Below are 23,034 nucleotides of genomic sequence, written 5' to 3'. Positions count from 1 at the left end.
AACAGTAATAACAATGGTATGCTTATGCCATGGTATAGTAAGAGCCACACATATCACAATACTGTTTAAGTGATGGGAATGGGAATGACAACTTATCTTTTTTAGAGTAAAAAAACTTTTACCATTCCTCCTTGATACGTAATCCGTTATACATACCATAATTATGAAAATGTTACAAAATAATTAGGCATTATATGATAGAAGAGGCAAGTTTGTAGCATCATTCACTAGTTTTACTTTAAATATAAAATATAAAATACCCTTCTTGCTACCACTTCCAAGATATCATTCACTACTTTTACTTTAAATATAAAATATCATTCACTAGTTTAAAATATCATTCACTAGTTTTACTTTAAATATAAAATATAAAATATAAGGACAAGGTTGAACATGATTTCTGATGCGCCACATTAAAATCTGATGTGAATCTTTGTCCAATGGGTTTCACATGTATGTTGTGATACAATACCCTTTGAATATTTAGCTCCCCTCAAGAGGAGAATCAACATTGTTATACTCGGCCATAACCAAAACTGCGGTTAAAATCACGGTTGCGGATTTTATCACAATTAAATAAAATTACCGATGCAACCACAATTAATTTATAAAGTAGTCGGGCAGTATACCAAAATCACAATATTGCACTTACAATTACTGTAACAGAGTGTGATTTAAAACCATCATCAGAACATTGAATTGCCAAGCTACCTGCAACCACATAACCATCTGCCTCAAATATAGTTCAAAGCCGAAGAGATTCTGCACAACCGCTGAAGTTGTAGATTTTCATTTTTTTATCTGATACTTATCATTTTGAAATCTCAGCCTTTACCTTCTTTGATAAATCTAATGGTTATTATTAACAGAGTATAATGCCTCAAACATCACTTGTATCATATACGCACCCCTTCAGTAACTATTGCAGATATCTATGATGCTTGCCAAATATTTGCTTCAATTATACATTCAGCAAAAGAAGGAATAAATCAACAAGTACATACCATGCATTTAGATCATCTTGGCACCAGTCTCCATTAACAAAATAAGAGACCAAATTTTTCAGGCATTACAAATATCTAAAGTTGAATAACTGGACCAGCATATTTCCCTTGGCGCATATAAAGATCGTCAGGTGTTTCTATCTCTGCAAGCCACGCATATTCCTCTGCTTCATCGTCACATATCATTGATATTTCTATACCTGGACCTTTTCCTGTTGCTGCAAGAGCAATAGTGTCAAAAAAATCACTCAGGTGCAGATCTCATATTTCAATCAACCTTCTTCCTAAACGAATGTATGAGTTCTACAAAAGGATTCTACAGCATACTTTCATAATTAAAATTGCAATTCAACTTATAAATCCTCAATGGCTACTTATTTTGAATTTTTGATCTATAAGATGATTTCGCACTAATGCACTATTACTGCTATGATGCATAGAATACTGGTGATATTTCTTAGTTACTTACAGAATGCTGAATAAGGATAATCATGATAGTAAGTACACTTCCTTCCTTCATATTCTCTGTAAGGGGGTGAGAGAATGTCTAACACAGCGCAAGGTGTTACTGCAGTGAAACAGTGCAGATTCCCACCATGCTTTGGATATAAAACTAATGTCTCACATGGTGCAGTCAAAACCTTATCAACTGATAACTTTGCTAGTCTTGCTGAAACACAGAAAGTTAAAGCAAAGATAATAAATCCGATTAATAAAGGGCTTCAAAATATTTATGCAGAAGAGCAGGATGTCAAGCTATTTAAAGGAACCATAGATCAAACAAAACTCAACTGAACTGGTTCTGCTATATGTGATGGAGGAATATCCACAGAACAATGGATTCCTCTTGGAAATGAGAAATACAAGTAACATGACAGCTTCCAGAGATCACATGCCCCAAGCATTCAATGGTCTGTCTCTGATATTGAAGTTTTTCTGATTGACTAGAAAATATCTTCTGATTTATTTCTTGTTTTCATATTTAATTAGAACTAGATTATATAATTATAGTACATTTAGGACTACTACTATTGTCTTCTGTGATAACCCTAACACCTCATCATATCATATTAATATCACTGTCATATTATTTTGAATCTCTTCACTTACCTAAAACCTTTAAACTCAACACAGCATAACTACCTCCTTCTAGGCGTGTTTGCCATGTATCCCCCTCCCTCCTACTAGAATAAACTCTCCTTATATTTGGTCCATGTCTCGTGGTCCAGCATTTGACACATCTTCTCTGGACCTATACCGACACAGAACTAAAAAAAACAGAATGAAGTATTGCCCTTTACACTGATTTCCTAGTAACACACATAACCTACACATAAATGCCCCTAAAGTTGGTAACTAACCAAATTAGTACGTTTTATTTCTGTCGTTCCTAGAATACACAAATTTAATTATTGGTCAAAGACTAGGATCTAGGTATCTACTTTCTAACAACGCCTCCCTCTTAAACTCCAATCTTTTCATAGTTGCACCCTATAAAGCATGGATATGGATATGCGTATCGGATACGATACGTATCCTGTTGGGAGTAAGTGAACAATCAAATAGTAAAGAGTACAGAGACAAGAGAATAACAAAAGAGATTTGGTAACGAGGTTCGGCCAATTTTACTTACGTCCCAAGGAGCGTTGAGCGGCTACCACTAGATATTATTAGAGAATTATGATTAGTATTTGACTATTCTTCTCCTTGTTACATTAGGTTTACATAACATAAATATATATAACCCTTTACCCTAACCTCTTTACATCAGCTCAAACTCATAACTTGTATTGCTATTATCTAGAGATATGAGTCATTGCCCAACAATCTCCACCTTGACGAATATCATCAATCTCCATGTTCTGCTATTGGGTTGGGGGCGCTCCATAGTCCAGCATCAGTGAATGTTCAGCAAGCTCAAGCCATGCCTGAACTTGTCCACGGTAACCGGTTTGGAAAACATATTAGTTGCATTTTCTGAAGTGTGAACCTTCTGCAATAGTATCTGCCCACAAGCTACCAACTCTCTGATCTTGTGAAATCTTACATCAATATGTTTGGTCCTAGCATGATACACCTGGTTCTTTGCCAAGAAGATAACACTCTGACTGTCACAATGCAGCGGAACTCCACCTTGCTTAATGCCTAACTCATTTACCAGCCCCATAAGTCATAGAGCTTCCTTAGAAGCTTCACTAGCTGTCATGTACTCTGCTTCAGTTGTGGACATAGCAACAACAGACTGAACTGATGTTCTCCACATAATTGGTCCACCTGTAAGGGTGAAGATAAACCCCGTTGTGGACCTTCTATCATCCAAATCTCTTGCATAGTCCGAATCAATATAACTAATAATTGAAGGCTTACTCTGTTGGCTATCAAACATGATACCGGGACTTGTAGTCCCCTTCAAATATCTGAAAATTCATTTGACTGATTCCCAATGCTGCTTCCCTGGTTTCAACATGTACTTGCATACTTGATTAACTGCTTGTGCCAAGTCTGGTCTAGTACAAACAATAGCATACATCAAGCAACCCACTGCACTAGCATATGGAACCTTTGACATGTATTTCTTCTCTTCATCTGTCTTTGGAGTGCTCACTACTTTAGCATTGCTCATATCAAATCTCTCTAAGGTCTTTTTAACATAGCTTTGTTGGGAGAGCCATAGTTTTCTAGCTCCCCTATCCCTGTGAATCTTCATCCCAATAATCTTCCTAGTAGCCCCTAAATTTTTTATGTCAAACTCCTTACCTAACATGACTTTCAGCTCATTGATATCACTCAAATGATTAGCAGCTGATAGAAACACAATAGGGGAAGTGGGCCTTGAAGTTGGCAATCAGAAGCTCAAAGTGTGGAGGGTCTATGAGAGGAAACGTGGAAAGAAAATGGGGGGTGTTGAGCTGGCAAAAGGGAGAGAGGAGGAAAAGAAATCAGTTGCTATTTAGGGAAGGGGGAATGAGTGAGGAAGGCATTCAGTTATAGAAAGAGAAAAAGAGATTCTTCTCTGTAAAGGATTGATAGCTAGTCTATCAATATTATCTTTCATTTTACTGCACAAATTGTCCTTATTTTCAATCATTACAAACTTCTTATTACTGTTTTACTATTTCTCTTGAGTTTCTAGTTTTAAAACCAATCAATTGGTCCGACCTGTCGGATCAATCTCTACAGCGGAGAGGAACACAATAGATGCCACCAAAAATGGCAGATAGGGTTGAAGTCTTGGAGGAGCAAATGGGAGAGGTCAAAACAACGTTGCAAACCTTGGTTGCTCAAATGCAAACGCAGAGCCTTGTGTTAGCAGAATTGAGTCATCAATTTGGACAAAAGCAACGAGAAGGAGAAATTGAGTATTCCACTGGAGAAAGTGGAGAATCGCGACTTTCGGGCAAGAAGGTGAAGCTACCTGTGTTCGAGGGAGATGTCCCAGTCACATGGATTACTCGTGCGAAGATTTATTTTGACGTACAGAACACACCCGATGACATGCGTGTGAAATTAGCGAGGGTGAGTATGGAAAGAACAACGATCCATTGGTTTAATTTGTTGCTCGAATGCCTTATCATGGGAGAAACTAAAGAAGGCACTGATTGCTCGCTATGGAGGCCGACGGTTAGAGAATCCGTTTGAGGAACTGTCCACTCTACGTCAAACAGGAAGTGTGGAGGAATTCGTAGAAGCTTTTGAACTATTGTCTTCGTAAGTGGGACGCCTACCAGAAGAGCAATATTTGGGGTACTTCATGAGTGGCTTAAAACCCCAAATTCGGAGGAGAATACGTACATTGAACCCTCAAACCATAATGCAAATGATGAGAATGGCAAAGGATGTCGAGGATGAATTAAGGGAAGATGATGACGAAGGGGAGAGGCATTATGGAAAGAACTTGTTGGAACGAGTAGGCCGTAGTGATTGGAACGGGCCCAATTTTAATACCCGAAGTGGTTTGGGCCAAGCCCAAAGGAACTGATTCTCACAATCGGGTTTGAGTAACCCAAGTCACAACCCAACATCGAAAACGGGTTCAACAAGCCCGAATCATTTTTCGATGTGACCTATGCTTTCGACGGCTCGAAAAGGTGAAACAGAGCGCCATAATAGTTCGGTGGAGAGGTGGAAGGGTACCAAAAGTTTTTCTTATGAAGAAGTGATGGAAAGAAGGACGAAGGGGCTTTGCTTCAAATGTGGAGGAAAATACCACACAACCCAACACAAGTGCCCTGAACGTTCTTTACGAGTACTGATCTTGGGAGAAGGTGAAAATGGTGACGACGAGGGTGAAATCATCGCGATTGAGGCCAGTGTCACAAAGGAGGATGATTATGGAGAGGCAGAGTGCAAAGTACTTGGGGTTATGGGAGAGTATCTACACTATGAAGATAGGAGAAAATCTAGCAGGGATTGCAATCATGGTCCTCATTGATAGTGGGGCTAGCCATAATTATATCTCTCCAGCAATTACAACAGCTCTGGGTCTTCCAATCACTCCAATGACAACAAAGAACATCAAGTTGGGGGACAGTCACAAAGTACTCTCCAAGGTAATTTGTAAGAGGTACAGATTAACCTAGGACCACAAACTTTTGAAATTGATGCTTTAGTACTGGAGTTAGGAGGTTTGGATGTGGTGTTAGGGGTGTCGTGGCTGAGCACATTGGGGAAGGTAGTGACGGATTGGAAAAATTTAACTATGCAGTTTTGGTATTAGGAGACAGTGGTGAATTTGCAAAGTCAAGGGGGAAGGCATGAGAAACATGGATTCTTAAATTCACTCCTTGAAGACAAAGGCAGAAGGGAAACAGATGATTGGTGGTGGACACAAGGTGAGAATGATGACAATATGGAGGAAGAGGGTGAATGGCCAGTAGTGACTAGATTATTGGGCCAATTTGCAACGGTTTTTCAAGAACACATAGCTTTACCTCCAGAGAGAAAAAGAGTGCATAAAATGAAATTGGTTGCTGAACATTGCCCTGTTAATGTCAGACGCTATCGATACCCCCATCATCAAAAAGATGAGATCGAGAAACAGGTCCATGAGTTATTGAAGGCAGGCGTAATTCGACCTAGCATGAGTGCTTTTTCTAGTCTTGTGATTCTTGTCAAAAAGAATGATGGCTCTTGACGTATATGTGTAGACTACAGGACATTAAAGAAGGTAACCATTCCGGATAAATATCATATTCCTATTGTCGATGAGTTGTTGGACGAATTATATGGGGCAAATGTGTTCTCCAAAATTGACCTAAGGTCCGGATACCATCAGATTCGTGTCAATGAGACTGATATTCACAAGACTGCTTTCAAAACTCACAATGGGCACTATGAATACCTTGTTATGCCCTTTGGTTTAATGAATGCTCCAGCAACATTTCAAGCTACTATGAATGATGTCTTTCAGCCTTTCCTTCATAGCTTTGTCTTGGTATTTTTCGACGACATCTTAGTTTATAGCAAGAGTGAAGAAGAGCATATTGTGGCAAGTGCTGGAAATTTTGCAGCATCACTGTTTTGTTGCAAATGCAGCAAAATGCAAGTTTGGTTGCAGGTATGTGAACTACTTGGGCCATGTGATATTAGGGAATGGTGTGGCAGTAGACCCTGGGAAGGTGAGGTGTGTTTTGGATTGGCCTGAGCCCAAAAATGTCAAGGGAGTTTAGGGTTTTTTAGGTCTCATCGGTTACTATCGGAAGTTCATACGAGATTATGGAAAAATTGCTAAACCCTTAACTGAATTGACTAAGAAAAACAGTTTTATATGGAGTTTTGCTGCTTTGGAAGCTTTCCAAAAACTTAAGACATTAATGACTACTTCTCCTGTGCTAATGCTGCCAGATTTTACGTTACCTTTTGAAGTTGGATGTGATGCAACGGGGAGGGGTATTGGTGCTGTCCTGATGCAAAATAAGAGACCCATCTCTTATTTCAGCAAAGCCTTATCTGCTGGAAATTTGGCTAAGTCCGCGTATGAAAAAGAACTGATGGCTTTAGTCCTTGCAATACAACATTGGAGACACTATTTATTGGGTAGACCATTTGTGGTCTATACAGATCACAAAAGCTTGAAAGATTTCCTGCAACAAAGAGTCTCTTCTCCGGATCAACAGTGCTGGTTAGCCAAATTATTAGGATACCAATTTGAAGTCAAGTATAAACCGGGACTCGAAAACAAGGCAGCAGATGCCCTGTCCAAGTATTATGATGCGGTGGAATTCACTTCAATGGTTTCTTATCTTATGTGGATAGATGTAGAAAAACTGTTGCAAGAGGTCAAACATGATGCTTCACTTCCACAAGTAATAGAGGTCCTGAAGGCCGACCCATCTGCCAAACGAGGTTTCTCAGTGCATTAAGGTATTTTGTTTTACCAAGGCCGTTTGGTATTATCTTCTAATTCTCTTTCAATTTTGCTGTTGTTAAAAGAATTCCACTCATCAACTTTGGGAGGCCATTCGGGGTTTCTCAGAATCTATAGAAGACTAGCAGCAAACATTTATTGGTCAAGTATGCAAAAAATGGTCCGTGATTTTGTGCAAGCTTGTGATACATGCCAACAACAGAAATACGCTGCTATAACTCCTGGAGGCTTACTTCAGCCCCTCCCTATTCCGAATGTTGTATGGGAGGATATTTCTCTAGACTTCATCACTGGTCTTCCAAAATATAAGGGATTTAATGCAATTCTGGTGGTAGTGGATAGACTATCTAAATATAGTCACTTCGTATTATTGAAACACCCATACACGGCAAAATCTGTGGCAGAATTGTTTGTTAAAGAAGTAGTGCGATTGCATGGAATTCCAATGTTTATCATCAATGATAGGGATCCTTTATTTGTTACACATGAGTTCAGCGTATCATCCTGAAATGGAAGTTGTCAACAGGTGCCTCGAGAGTTACTTACGCTGTTTTGCTTCTGATCAACCGAAATCTTGGTCTTTTTGGATCCCATAGGCAGAGTTTTGGTACAACACCACTTTTCATGTTTCTATCGGCACAACACCTTTTGAAGTGGTGTATGGCAGGTCACCACCTAGTATTATCCGTTTTTTAAGCAATGAATCTAAAGTTGCTGCAGTGGCTCTAGAATTAGTTGAAAGGGATGAAGCTTTGAATCAACTAAAGGTACACCTACTTAGGACCCAACAACAGATGGCTAAATATGCTGACAAAAAGAGACGCGATGTGAAGTTTGCCATAGGAGAATGGGTTTTTCTCAAGCTACGTCCCCATAGGCAACAATCAGTGGTCAAGCGCATAAATCAAAAGTTAGCCCCTAGATTTTATGGTCCTTTTCGGGTCATTGCTAAGATGGATGAAGTGGCATACAAATTGCAACTGTCAGATCACTCTAAAATTCATCCATTTTTTCATGTGTCTCTACTCAAGAAGGCCATTGGCGATTATCAGGTGCATGGAGACTTGCCCAAAGAATTGGATATCAATCCAGTGGACGATATTTATACGGAAAAGGTCCTTGGTTCACACTGGATTATGCAGGAAGGTGTGTCTATTCCTCAAAGTCTTATTTAATGGAAGAACAAATCCGTTGATGATGTTACGTGGGAGGATACCGCTTTTATTAAGGGACAGTTTCCAGATTTTAGCCTTGAGGACAAGGCTATTGTTCAGGAGGGAGTAATTGATAGAAACACAATAGGGGAAGTGGGCCTTAAAGTTGGCAATCAGAAGCCCAAAGTGTGGAGGGTATATGAGAGGAAACGTGGACAGAAAATGGGGGGTGCTGAGCTGGCAAAAAGGAGAGAGGAGGAAAAGAAATCAGTTGCTATTTCGGGAAGGGGGAATGAATGAGGAAGGAATCCAGTTATAGAAAAAGAAAAAGAGAGTCTTCTTTGTAAAGGATTGATAGCTAGTCTATCAATATTATCTTTTATTTTACTGCACAAATTGTCCTTATTTTCAATCAATACAAACTTCTTGTTATTGTTTTACTATTTCTCTTGAGTTTCTAGTTTTAAAACCCATCAACAGCAATCAACATATCATCAACATAAAGTAGCATAAAAATAAAAGAACCATCGTCAAGGCTTCTGACATAAACACAACAATCATACTCACAGTGCTTATAACTAAGCTTCAACATATAAGTGTTAAATCGCTTGTACCACTATCTGGGAGACTGCTTCAACCCATATAGAGACTTCTTCAACTTGCAAACCAAGTGAATCTGCCCAGTTGCATTGAACTCCTTTAGTTGTGTCATGTAAATTTTCTCCTCTAATTCACCATGGAGAAAGGCAGTCTTCACATCCATCTGTTCTAAGTGCATATCCCGGCTGGCTACCAAGACAAGCACTACCCTGATAGAAGTGTGTCTCACCACTAGGGAGAAAATTTCATTGTAATCGATCCCCTTCTGTTGTGAATACCCTTTTGCTACAAGACGAGTCTTGAACCTTTCCCCTTCTTTTTCTGATACTGCTGGCTTCCTTTTGTACACCCACTTGCACCCAACTACACGCTTGTCTGGGGGCAATGGAATAAGCTCCCAAGTTTGGTTCTTCTGTAAAGACTCCATCTCGTCCATCATGGCACCCATTCATTGTTCTTTCTCCTGATTGTTTATAGTGTCTTGAAAGATACATGGGTCTCTTAAAATGATATAGAGAGCAACTGTAGTCATATCCTCAAAGTCATAACTCTCTAGAGGTTTGATAAGATGTCTATCCTTGTCTCTAGCAAGTAGATATTCTTGCACACCTGAACTCTCCGCTTGAGAATCATCATGTTCTTGACTTGAACTAGTGCACAGTTCTTTGTCATTATTCACCTGGACCATTTCATTGCTCATTGGAATCATATTTGATCTCAAAGTCTCTCCATTTGGCATGGGTACCTCTGTCAAAACTGATTGTTTCATCATGAAATCTTCATCAAACACTACATCTCTACTCAACACCACCTTTCTGGAAACTGAATCCTAGAACTTGAACCCTTTCACACCTTTGGTATATCCAACAAAAGATACACATCTTTGACTTAGGATCAAGTTTAGATCGATCATCACTAGATACATGTACATAAGTAGGACAACCAAATATGCATAACATATTATAATTGACTGGGTTACCTGTGTATGCTTCTTCTGCAACTTTACCATCCAATGAAGCCCGTGGTGATCTATTGATGGCATAGCATGCCATACTAAGTGTCTCTGCCCAAAATCCTTTGGAAAGTCCAGAATTCAGTTTCATACATCTGGCCCTCTCTGTAAGAGTTTTATTCATCCTCTCTGCAACACCATTCTATTGAGGAGTCTTCTGCACTAAAAAGTGTCTCTGAATGTCATGTTCCTCACAGAATTTCTGAAACTGAGTTTTTGTACTCCATACCATCATCTGACCTCATGTATTTGATTTTTCTACCAGTCTGGTTCTCTACCACTGCCTTTCAAACCTTGAACTTGGCAAAGACTTCTGACTTATGTTTCAGAAAATATATCTAGACCTTGCGAGAAAAGTCATCAACGAAGGTAACAAAATACCTAGAACCTCCTAGGGATGGTTCCTGAGTGGATCCCCATACATCAGAGTGGATATAGTCTAGAATGCCCCGAGTCTTGTGTTGGTCAGCCTTAAAACTAACTTATGTTTGCTTCTCAAGCACACAATACTTGCACAAATCTATCTTGCATTTGTTGATTCTGTCAACAGTCATCTTTTGCATAGTTTTGTCATGTCACAAACACTCATATGTCCCACATGCATGTGCCATAATTTTGTAGCACCATGGTCTGAATCTACTAAGATCTCTTCAGCCACTCCACCTACAATTGTTCTCCTTAACAACTTGTAAGTGTTCCCTGTAGTTCTTTTACCCTTCATCACAGTTAGAGTACATTTGCATACTCGAAGAATATCATTGTCCCCATCAGTTCTATAGATAAACCCTGTGGCCTGCAATGTCTCCAAAGAAACCAAATTCTTCTTCAAATCAGGTATGTGCCTAACCTCACATAACATCTTCACTACACCATCATCCATCACAATTCTGATTTCTCCCATATCAATAATTCCACATGTTTTATTATTTCTGAGATACACGAAACAAAAATTGTCTGCCCTGTATGTGGTGAACCATTCTTTGTTTGGCGTCATATGGTGGGAACAACCAGTGTCAAGTATCCACTATGATACAAATAATAAATCAACTTCATTATTGTAACTAGAGTCATCTTTCTGTGCAACATTTGCAGATGTAGATACTTCATCTTTCCCTACCGGCTTGATAGGACTCCATTCATTGGGACAATCCCTTTTCTAATGCTCAGCCTACTTGCACTTATAGTACTCTGCTGGTGTTCTACCCCTAGAATTTGGCATTATCCCTTTGGCAGGACCTCCTCTGCCTTGTCTCCTCCCACGCGCTTGACTCCCTTTCACATACAGACCCTTTACCTACACTCTGTCTTTTTTGAGTGTGGAATAGAAGTGCAGATATGATCTCATCTAGTTTGATTGAGTTTTTCCCATCTGTCAATGTTGTCACCAAGTGTTCATAGGAATTTGGCAAAGAACACAGTAATATTATTGCTTTGTCCTCATCATCAACCTTCACATCAAGTTTCTGCAAGTCATTGATCACTTGATTAAAATTGTTGATATGTTGCAAATCAACACCTTCCTGCATCTTCAGGCCATAGAGTCACTATTTCAAATACAATTTATTTGTTAGAGACTTGGACATGAACCGCTTCTCTAATGTCTCCTATATCTCTCTTGGTGACGTCAGATCATAACTTGATACATCACCTCATCTGATAGAAAGAGTTGTATGGTTTCCGCAACCTTCTCCTTCAACTCTTCTCAATCTAGTTGATTCATACCCTCTGGTTTATTCTCACGCAGCGCCTTTGATAGACTTTGTTGAGCCAACACATCCTTAACCCTCCTTTGCTACAATTCGAAATTACCAGTTTCATCGAACTTCCCCACCTCAAATTTGACACCTGAGTTAAGAGTCGTGTGATACCAATTGTTGGAAACAAACGAATAATCAAATAGTAAAGAGTATAATGACAAGAGAATAACACAAGAGATTTGGTAACGAGGTTCGACCAATTGTGCTTACGTCTCCGGGAGCATTGAGCGGCTATCACTATATATTATTAGAGAATTAGGATTAGTATTTGACTATTCTTCTCCTTGTTACATTAGCTTTAAATAACATAAATATATATAGTCCTCTACCCCAACCCCTTTACATCAGCCCAAGCCTATAACTTGTATTGTTATTATCTAGATATATGAGTCATTGTACAACATATCCGATAAGTCGACACGCATTTTTTCTAAAATATAGGATACGATACGTTTAAGGATACGTATACAAAATAATAAAAAACACATAAAATATGATAAAATTATAAGTGTAAATCAAAATATCCAAAAAATATAATGGAAATTGAAAATCATTATCCTCCAAAATTCAAAGTACCAAAACTAGAAAATATAGTATAATAATTCATAAAATTGTCTATTGTCTAGCCCTAGAAATAGAAATAGTATCAATTTCATCTCTTCCTTAACGATGATGTTGTGGATCGGAGAGTCGGTATGGTGGACCGACTATCGGAAGGTCAATGCGATGTGACGGTATGTTGGTATGAGTCTTTGTGGCCTTTAAATAAGTTGGTGTTTATTGAAAACAAATCGATCTTATCCTATTTTATTGAAAACGAATTTATATTATCCTATATTTTATTGAAAACAAATCTGATACGTGTCTTGATATTTATTTATTTTATTTTATTTTTTATTTTTTGGATACTCTACAAATACGTATCCTTCGCGAATCCGAATATATGCATGTCAGATACGTGTCGTACACCGAAACGCGAGAGTGTTCAACGAATCCGTGCTTCGGAGGTTGCACCCTCCCATGTAGATTCTTCGGCTAGTGGAGCCATTGAAGTTCCCTTCTATGTGAATAGTTCGACTTTCAAGCACTTTCATAGGAGAATATTATGCTCTTGTCTCAGTTTCCATTGCAGGGGGATAGTTTTTGTTTCTTGGTGGAGTTTCGCACAAAGTTGTAGGCAGTAGAAGAAATTTTGTCCAGCCCATGAAATACTGCATCAAAATTAAGTAGAAACCTCTTGATATCTTGCTCTTGTCGTGTGGAGTTGTTCCTCTGCGCTATTCTCCTTGCAGAGAACATGGGTGGTCCATAAAAGTCCATCTACTGCGGCTGGTACCTTTAAGTCTATAAAAAGTTAAAGTCATCCGCTGCCGAATTCCCGCTCAACAGCATGCTCCTTCTGGCCTCCCCAACAAAAACTTTCCCCATCCATTATTACCTTCCCTAAAGCCTCCAACCAAGCTATCCCCAATATCACATCTATGTCACCCAACTCAAATACATAAGGCTCAACTATAAAAGAGTGAAGTTGTCCAAGTAAAATACTGCATCAGGAAAATTCCCTTGGACCAGCCCCATATGTCCCATCCCCAAGTTGTATCCCCAGCGCCTTTGGTAAGTCTATAATCCAAAGCACTTGCTAACTTCTTAGAGTTGATGTTATGAGTAGTCCCACTATCGATCAGCACCATGGGTACTCACTAATATTTCTGTTTAACTTCATTATTCTAAGGTGTGATTGGTCTAATAGTGATGCTGGATAAATCCAACACATTTCCACTTGCTCAGGCTCATTCTCTTCCACCTCTGCTGGTAAATCTCTTCCTCAGATTCAGATGAATCATCATCCACAATAAGTAGCATAACTTGATGATATCAATATAGGATGGGAAGTCCCACCACACTTAAAACAAACCTTTTCTGCTCCCTATTCATAACTTCCTGATAACTCAGATGATGAAATCCCTTGCCTCTAGTTCCCCGTCCTCTTTAATCCTCTGATTTCTGGTCCCCAACGTTACTTCTCTTTTCCTCTCGGTTCTAGATTGCTCTCTGCTGTTTTCCCAAGATCAATTTCTCCATCATTCCCTTGTCACCCTTCACAACAAAACACAAACTTTTGTTGTTGTTTCCACTCCACCCAGGATTAGTACTTGTCTTTTGGCCTGAATTCCCTCCATTGTCTACAAATAGATCAGCTTCCATTCTCTTGCTAGTTGCATCATGCGAATGTAATCTGGTGAATTACGAATTCTTACTTTCCTCCTGATATTAGGATGTAACCGATATAGAAAGTATACCATAAATAAATTTGAATTCTTCTATGTTGTAATTCAGAGAGATTCTCAGAAGGATTTTCTACTTGTAATCCTCCAAACCATACCAACATAGTTTTCCTCGAGAGTTCCAGATTTTAGTTTGCTTCATTCCGTTAGGTAACCCCTATTCAGTTAGTAAAACTGCTGTAAGGAATCTGTTATTGAGTTAGTTAGTTTGGGGCTGGGATAGCTAGAGAAATAAGGCATGTTGCCTATAAATAAGAGATGAATTAAAAGGTGTGGCTATTTTGTCAGTTGTAGAGAGAATCTAGGTCACTCGAAAACCTTAGTTTTGTTTCAGGTTGATTTTCTTGAATTAAAAAAAAAGTGTTCCAGCCTTTGAAATCCACCTGACAGAATAGTTCCATCAAAATAAAGCATTTTTACCTTTGTAACGGAAACCCTTAAATCTTCCACAAAGTTGGACTCCTTATCATGCTCCTCATTTGGGTTGACTGTTTTTCTCCATGATCACCTTTTGCCCTGGTTCTGACACTAGGTCCATCAATTTTTTATGAAAAACGACTTCTCATCATCTTCATTTCTTCCATCATAATTCTAAAACTTTTTTGGATCTATTCCTGCTCTCCTTGCTGTGTTAGAGAATTTTGGCCGTTTCCTTCAAAACTGACACGTGTCTCCATCCCAACAGTTTGCCCACTTGCAAATTCATGGTTGGTTTTGTTTTTGTCTGTCTAAGCTTCTCCTCCTTGCAACTATTCGGCATATCAAACTAAATAATAGAAGCCCGGAATTATAGAGGTATGAATTCGGTAAATATAGTAGACAAACACATAATACAAGGGAATGACTCTTGCCCCAGAATACTCCTCCTTCAGATAACTTCATCTCTGACCAAACACTAACACAAATGAAAAATGCAGAATGAATAATAGCCTCTTACACCAACTTCCTAATACGGAGTAATACACAACCTACACATAACTGCCCCTATAGACTATAGTTGGTCTAAGGAAGCTACCCAAATCACAACACATAACCTACACAATTAACTGCCCCTACAGTTGGTAACTACCCAAATCGCTACATTTTATTTTTCACTCCTATGATATGCAAACTTAATTGTTGATCCAACACTAGGATCCAAGTTTCTATCAGATAAATGAAACTACTTATTAATGGTAAGCAATTATTTTAATCATTGTCTAGGCCATAACTCATAAGTGTCATTGCAAAAATTGCCACTTTTTGGTTTTTCCTGTCATTGTTAGTCACTTTTTTGCAACACGAGTTATTAGAGCAAGCAAAGTGGTTTGTTCTTAACGAAATAAGAACATTCTTATTCTGTTCTCCAGTGTGTCATTCTTATTTTTTGACTTTTGTTCTTAAATAAGAACAATTTTTTGTTGTTCTTAGCCAAGGAAAAGTAATGAGAGATAGATGTTGTGGGAAAAATGTAGATATTGTGGGACCCAAATAAGAATGATGTTTGCTATTGTGTGAAAAAAATATATATTGTTCTTATTTCATGGGGAGTTTTAATAAATTATAAAATAATATGTGAGACCCAAATAAGAATGAAAATTTTATTTGCGGCTGAAGATGCTCTTAGCTCTTTAGGTAGTGGGTAACATTTTGACTCATTCAATAATTTGAAAAAAATTAGCTTTTAAAAAAAGTATTTTGTAGGGTTTGAAAGGTAGCTTTCATAAAGCTACTTGATTCCAAAAGCTATTTCAAGCAGCTTTCCGAAAATCTTCAGAACTTTCAATAACTCATTAGTTGGTTTTACCCTTTGAAAATTTACCAAATTACAATAATTACTCCACAATAAAATACCTATTAATCCTTCATTTCTTCCCCTCACTAACGTTAAGCTTACATTAACTGTGCATAGGGCTAATTATTTTTTATTACAAATGTGGAGTAGACAAAGAACTTTCATGAATTCATGGGCATATACACTATATAAATAATACTAGTTGGAGTTTACATAAATGAAATATTAAATACATCATAGAAAAATTAATTTTTAATTATATACATATTTAATTATTCCAATTAATAATTATAAATTAATCAATAAATAAGTAAACAAATAACAAATAAATAAGTAAATATTGTATGCCATTTTAGCCATTTAACAAATTCCAGATATTTCCACAACCAGTTTTACCGAATAGTTCTAGTTCAATCAGGGACCTACACAACTTAAGCTCACAACTACAAGCTAGTTTTGTCGAACATACCCTTACTAGACAAAAGTGAATGAAAAATAAAAAGTGCATGTAAGCTTATTGATTGACTAAATAAAGGGATTAAAGATAAATGAAACAAATTGCAACAATGTAAGTTATGGGATTTTGTATTATAATTAAATTGATAAATTGATTAGATGAACCCAAATAAATAAACAGCCCATTGAGTAGTATGCAAAGTCAGAAAAAACCAAGCAAAACCTTGTACCATATTTGAGCATATCTAAGACTGAACATTTGACATAAAATGTTGTCACCATATACTGTTTACATATCAGTACCAATTCCAAGAGATTAGGGTTGATCTTCATGTGTGTCCTAATGGTTTCTATTCAGCTGGAAGAAATTTAATTTTCAGATGCTTATGAGAAAAGATTGACATTTGAAGCAAAAACATTGTTTACAAAATTGAATTTGACCTAAAGTAAATAGTTTAATATATTCAGACAAAACAAGGTTCCTATGGACAGCAATATGCTCTGTTGCAATATGGTGGGCAAGGTCTACAAAGTTCAAATTTCAAACAACAAACTAAAACAAGCATTCCCACCTTATTAAAAATAACGGAAACATTATAAAAGAGTAAACGCAATTTAAAACTCAGACCTTGAGCAGATCCTGGTCCCTTGCTTTCTACAATGCAGGGAGGCTCAACCCAATCATAAGCTTTCACGTGCAAAGAGCCATAGAGAAGTTTGCTAAATACAGTCATCCCTGGATGGTCATGGAGTGGAATAACTGACGAGGTGGGAAAACAAAACATACACATCTGCACCAAATGACATGGCTTACTTGAAGCGTAAATCTCATTTCACAGGTCGGTACGCCACAAGAACATTACTATCGGTGATGTTAGCATATAAAAATTATGATCAACTCAATTGCAAGAACACAATTAACAGTGTGGCTGTATTTGATCATGCGCATAGTAGTACTCAGAATATCTTCAACACCAGGACACAAACAGAAATACTGAAAATTTTATAAACAAACATACAGACATAGACAAGAAGGATGGATCAGAGCACAGACAACTTACTGTCACATAAATAACGTGCACACAGACAAATATTGACTACCATAGTGTTGGAAATGAGAAGACAAAGCAATCAAGTTGCATAGATGCTTCAAGTTTGACTAACAAGTTAGGGTACAAACAAGCAAAGATGTTGATATACTGCCAGGAAATTTAATCATTCAACATAAGAGCTAAATCTAACTTGCAATGATTCAAATCATAAGGACTAGCCAAACTTCAAATGGCCATGACTCAGGGAATCAGTTTTTCCTATTTGCTTTACTGCATTGCATTCTTATCCACGCATCATGCGAACAAGGAAATAAATCTAAGCATTCTTGCATATTGTGGGCTCGCAACTTATGGCCCAAGAGCTTTGATATGCAACAGTGTGCTAATTTGAATGGTTGCTTTAGTGATGTACATATACTAAACTGGTAAAGCTCACCGTAAAATTATCACATTCATGAATGTCGACATATGTTATTGGTTGAGCCCATCGAGCAACTCTATTTAGTTGGTTAATTCCAAAAAATCCATGGCCTCGATCATCATCTGCACTTTCCTCTATAAGCCCAACATCAGCTGGTTGAACAGTGTCTGCCAAGTCATGAATAATATAACAATGATCAGCCTTTCAAGATTCAAATATATATTAAAATAGGGCTTTACTTTGATAAATAAAAAAAGACAAGGATTATTTATGAAATGCTACACGAGCAGAAAAAATTCCTTACAAAACTATAAATAAAACAGTGCTAGCATTCATTTTAGTAACTTGAAAACAATTTACGACTATCATATTCTATGTTCAACAGAATGATTATGATTGATTCTGGTTCAGAATATAGGGATTAATAAAGAGAGGATATTGGTTGAATATGCTCATTCTCTTGGTAAATGAAGCCCAAAGGAAAGAAGAACAAGAATGGCTTACAAAAGAAGTCTCCAGAGATCTGTGAGCCTAGTCTCTCCCCCACTCACTAACCAACTAACTCACTTCCTTTAGATTCTATTCCTTTATTTATAACAGCTTTACTAACAAGGCTACTAACAGGGGTTGGCCAACTTAATTATTTTGGCCTATCCTTATTTCTTCTGGTGTATAATATCCTAATTGGTGATGGGGATCACCTGTCCTCAACGGTGTCCCGTTTCCTGTACCAAGTCAATCATATATTAACATATAGATAAAATAAAAATTTTAAAAGCAAAAGGTAATAAAATGGAACACTTTGATTGGCTTGGGACATGGAGTGAGACACTGTTTGAGACAGGTGATCTCCATCCATAATTGGGGTCTCTTACTAAAAGATTGCTCATAATGAGTGTAATCAGACTCTAGCCGCAGGTTGAATACTCCATAAGTCAGTTCTTTATTATACCCTTTTTAGTTAAATAATCACTTTAATCTGACAAGTGCTTAAGTTGTTAAAGGATACCCTTCACCAGAAAACAAACTAATTTGTTATAGCATTCAGAGTTTTAATGCCTTTATTAATATTGGTCGAACTTCATTCTTTCTTCTTCATAACTTCCATACAACCTTACTCAATGATTCAAATTGCTGACCGCATCATATATTGGGGTTGCAATATTGCAGTTGTGGTATCCACCGCAACTGCATCACACCATAATTGCGGTGTGACACAAAATCACAATGATGCGGCCGCATCAGGCCGCAACTGCATCGGATCGCGTTTAGGCTGCATCAAACCATATCAAATTCAAAAATATATTTTTTAATCGTGCAGAAATGACCACAATAACAATAACCACAACAGTGACTAGAATAGTGATCACAACCATAATTTAAAGCACTATCCTCACCCTTTAAAACCAAACCACACTTAAAAATTGCATACCACCTAATGACAAATCTCATCCCAAAATCAAAACCAACCAATGCTTCAACTTAACCATTAAAAAGCAAACATGACAAGCAACAATGTTCATACTAGTGGCGCAACTCGCAAAATCCATATTCCAATTTTGATAACATGACTATTCCCAATGCCAAAAAAGACTGAGATTTTAGAACTTCAAATCAAACTTTGTGAATTTCCATATTAAAAATGAAATTTCACTAATAAAATCCATTTGTTTTTTTGTCATTGTCATTCTCTTCAATGTAATAGAAATTTTGGTAGAATGAAAGAGAAATACCAAGAATTGAAGCGAGCTTCTGCAAAGCTTGGGAAGAAGGAGGGTGAGTTTCAAAAGAGGAGAAGATGGTGTTGCAGTGATCATACAAAGTCTGAACCTTGTTGGAGTTTTGATGTCTCATGCTAAAGTATCTTCGTAAGGTCCCAAAAACCATATCCGTATTTTGTACTACAAATCGCTTTATTGGATAGGGTAGTAATTGTTGTAGTTTTGAACACTTTGTTTTATTTTTACGATAGTAGCTGTGACTGTGCAGATCTACACCTTGATACTTTTTTTTAGTGAAGAAAATGACAAGGAAAATTTCACAGCTTTGTGATAAGTGTCCCTCATAACTAATATTTTTTTCTATTTTTCCTCACACATCCAATTCACAACTAAACTAGTAGAAAACCCATAAATTTTTATAGATGATAATGATAATATATATTGTATGAATTTAATTAAAGATTAATAACCTAATTTGTTAATAAATATGTAAGGAAATATTACCTTTTAACCTAATTTGATTCGTAATATAAAGATATTGAATAATGAGATGATATTGAACATGTTATTTAAAATGAAGAATATTTGTTATGAATAAAAGTTTGTAACATAGTATAAAATAAGATATTGAATACATGTTATAGATTTTGAAAAACTTCTTGTCTAGAATGGTATATGAATGATAAAAAAACAAAGCAACCCAAATTGCTAATTTTTACTTTTTTTCAATTTGAACAAGAGTCATAGAACTTTTTTTCGTATTTTCCTTTTCACTTAATACTGGTATAATACAATAATTATATCGGTTATGCAATTACACTTGTCAAAAATTGACCAAAACTAATCAAAACTGGTCATACTGGCTAATTTTTAATTGAACCGTACTGGTCGTACCGATTGGTTTTCAATTGAACCGTACCAGTCAGTTTCATATAAAATTATTTTGTTAATGAAAATGACTTATTTTACCAAAATATTGGTATGAGTACTCAAACACACACATAATACATTTTTATACTTCTAAAACATGATCTATCGTTAAGCGATACATTTTTTGTTTTCACAAATTGTGTAAAAAAAATCTTATTGTCTTCTTTATTGATTTTTTTAACACTAATATTAGAGTAGAATATATATATATCTAACTTCATCAGTATCAGTTTAACCAATGAACTTCTAATTGAATTATTGTATCACTATATCAGTACTCAAACTAGTTTGGTAACCAGTACAATATTAATAACATTGAATGAATATATGCCACTTCATTTTACAATTTTTTTATTGAGGAGTAAAATATAAATTAAATATATATTAATTTTATATTTTTAGTATAAGAATTAAGGAACATGTAAATGTAAAGGTGTACACATTTTGGAATAGAAATATATCACATTCCAAACTGCTTTGGCTGTTAATATGAAACTTGAAATAATTCATCTTAAAAATACAAGCATTTACGTAAAATTCCCACACGTGAATGTCAGATTGAATAGAAACTAGAAGAAAAAAATGCAAAGAAAAGTAAATCTTAAAAATTTGAATTAGGTAAATATGTTGGATGTCCATATTTTTATTTGAAAATGTTGGATTCATGATAATATTAAAGTGTAATATGATTTCAATATCATTTTCATTTTACTTTCTTGTTTTTTTTTAATAAAGGGCATTTTCTAACCATCAATCATAATGTTTTATATCAACAAAACATAAGAATTTTATATTTTAAGTAGAGTTGTGTCAAACCACCAAAATCCAAATTTTATAGAATTTAGTACCTCATTATATATATATTTTATTAAATCCAGGTTTTTAACCCAGATCAACTAGACTATTTTAAATTTGGCTTAGGTTTAGGTTTACTCTAATGCGACCCATTTTTCTTCTATAAATAATGTTACAAGGGTGCTAGTTTAGATATAAGAGTGTGATATTTATGCATTGTTATTGTTGGGATCAAGTGATCAATCAAATAGTAAAAGAGTATAGAGAAAAGGAATAACATAAGGGATTTAGTAACGAAGTTCGACCAATTGTGTTAACGTCCCCATAAGCGTTGAGAGGATACCACTATGTATTATTAGAGAATAAGGATTTATGTTCGACTATTATTCTCTTTGTTATATTAGGTTAACATAATATAAATATATGGTCATCTACCCTAACCCCTTCACATCAACCCAAACTCATAACTTTTATTGATGTTATTAGAGCATATGAGTCATTGTATAACAATCTCCATCTTGGTGAATATCATCAATCTCCATCTTCCGCCATTGGTTGGGGGCGCTCCATAGTCTAGCATTAGTGAATGTTCAACAAGCTTAGACAATGCCTGAACTTGTCCATAGTAACCGACTTGGTTAACATATCAGCTACATTTTCTGAAGTGTGAACCTTTTACAATAGTATCTGCCCACAAGCTACCAACTCCTAGATCTTGTGAAATCTCACATCAATTAGGTTTTAGCATGATACACCTGGTTCTTTGCCAAGAAGATAACACTCTGACTGTCACAATATAGCGGAACTCCATCTTCCTCAATGCTTAATTCATTTACCAACCCCATAAGCCACAAGGCTTCCTTAGAAGCTTCATCAGTTTCCATGTACTCTGCTTCAATTGTGGACATAGCAACAACAGACTGAACTAATGATCTCCACATTATTGGTCCACCCGCAAGGGTGAAGACAAACCCCATTGTGGACCTTTTATCATTCAAGTCTCCTGCATAGTCCGAATCAACATAACTAATAACTGAAGGCTTACTCTGTTGACTGCCAAACATAATACCAAGACCTATAGTCCCCTTCAAATATCTGAAAATCCATTTAACTGCTTCACAATGTTTCTTCCCTAGTTTAGACATGTACTCGTATACTTGACTAACTGTTTGTGCCAAGTCCGATCTAGTACAAACCATAGCACACATCAAGCAACCCACTATACTAGCATATGGAACCTTTGACATGTACTTCTTCTCTTCATCTGTCTTTGGACACTTATCTAGCGAAAGCTTGAGGTGATATGCCAATGGAGTGCTTACTACTTTAGCATTGCTCACGTCAAATGTCTCTAACATCTTTTCAACATAGCTTTGATGGGAGAGCCATAATTTTCTAGCTCATCTATCCCTATGAAAAATAAAAGAACCATCATCAAAGCTTCTTACATAAACACAACAATCATACTCACAACACTTGTAATCAAGCTTCAATATATAAGTGTCAAACCGCTTGTACTACTGTTTGGGAGACTGTTTCAACCCATATAGAGACTTCTTCAACTTGCAAACCAAGTGACTCTGTCTAGCTGCACTAAACCCTTCTAGTTGTGTCATGTAAATTTTGTCCTCTAATTCACCATGGAGAAAGGTTGTCTTCACATCCTTCAGTTCTAAGTGTATATCCCGGTTGGCTACCAAGGCAAG

The 23,034-nt window shown here is 36.7% G+C and overlaps 1 protein-coding gene across 2 annotated transcripts; it reads right to left on the bottom strand.

Annotated features, from left to right (window-relative positions):
- On the bottom strand, positions 606–19,846 carry LOC109328698 (plant cysteine oxidase 3). Of its 2 annotated transcripts, XM_019562282.1 has the most exons (7): positions 19,616–19,846; positions 17,898–18,049; positions 17,038–17,200; positions 1,474–1,674; positions 1,095–1,222; positions 1,005–1,028; positions 606–974 (listed from the first exon to the last, which is right to left on the bottom strand). In XM_019562282.1, exons 1-6 carry the CDS (start codon positions 19,767–19,769, stop codon positions 1,017–1,019), a joined length of 810 nt encoding a protein of 269 aa, XP_019417827.1. In that variant the 5' UTR covers positions 19,770–19,846; the 3' UTR covers positions 606–974; positions 1,005–1,016. The 2 variants fall into 2 exon arrangements, with proteins under 2 accessions (XP_019417827.1, XP_019417826.1); XM_019562281.1 differs by having other exon boundaries at positions 942–1,222; positions 19,616–19,845.

The sequence above is a fragment of the Lupinus angustifolius genome, chromosome LG15, assembly GCF_001865875.1.
Source record: "Lupinus angustifolius cultivar Tanjil chromosome LG15, LupAngTanjil_v1.0, whole genome shotgun sequence".
Lineage (NCBI taxonomy): Eukaryota > Viridiplantae > Streptophyta > Magnoliopsida > Fabales > Fabaceae > Lupinus > Lupinus angustifolius.
Note: the sequence above shows the minus strand (reverse complement) of the source record. Positions and strands in the feature narration are given on the sequence as shown.

Coding starts and splice junctions, on each gene's coding strand:
- LOC109328698 (XM_019562281.1), bottom strand. CDS start 19,769: ATGGTTTTTGGGACCTTACGAAGATACTTTAGCATGAGACATCAAAAC. Junction 18,050..19,615: donor GAAGCTCGCTTCAATTCTTG/GTATTTCTCTTT, acceptor ATGACTTGGCAG/ACACTGTTCAACCAGCTGAT. Junction 1,675..17,037: donor GGGACCAGGATCTGCTCAAG/GTCTGAGTTTTA, acceptor TCTGTGTTTCAG/CAAGACTAGCAAAGTTATCA.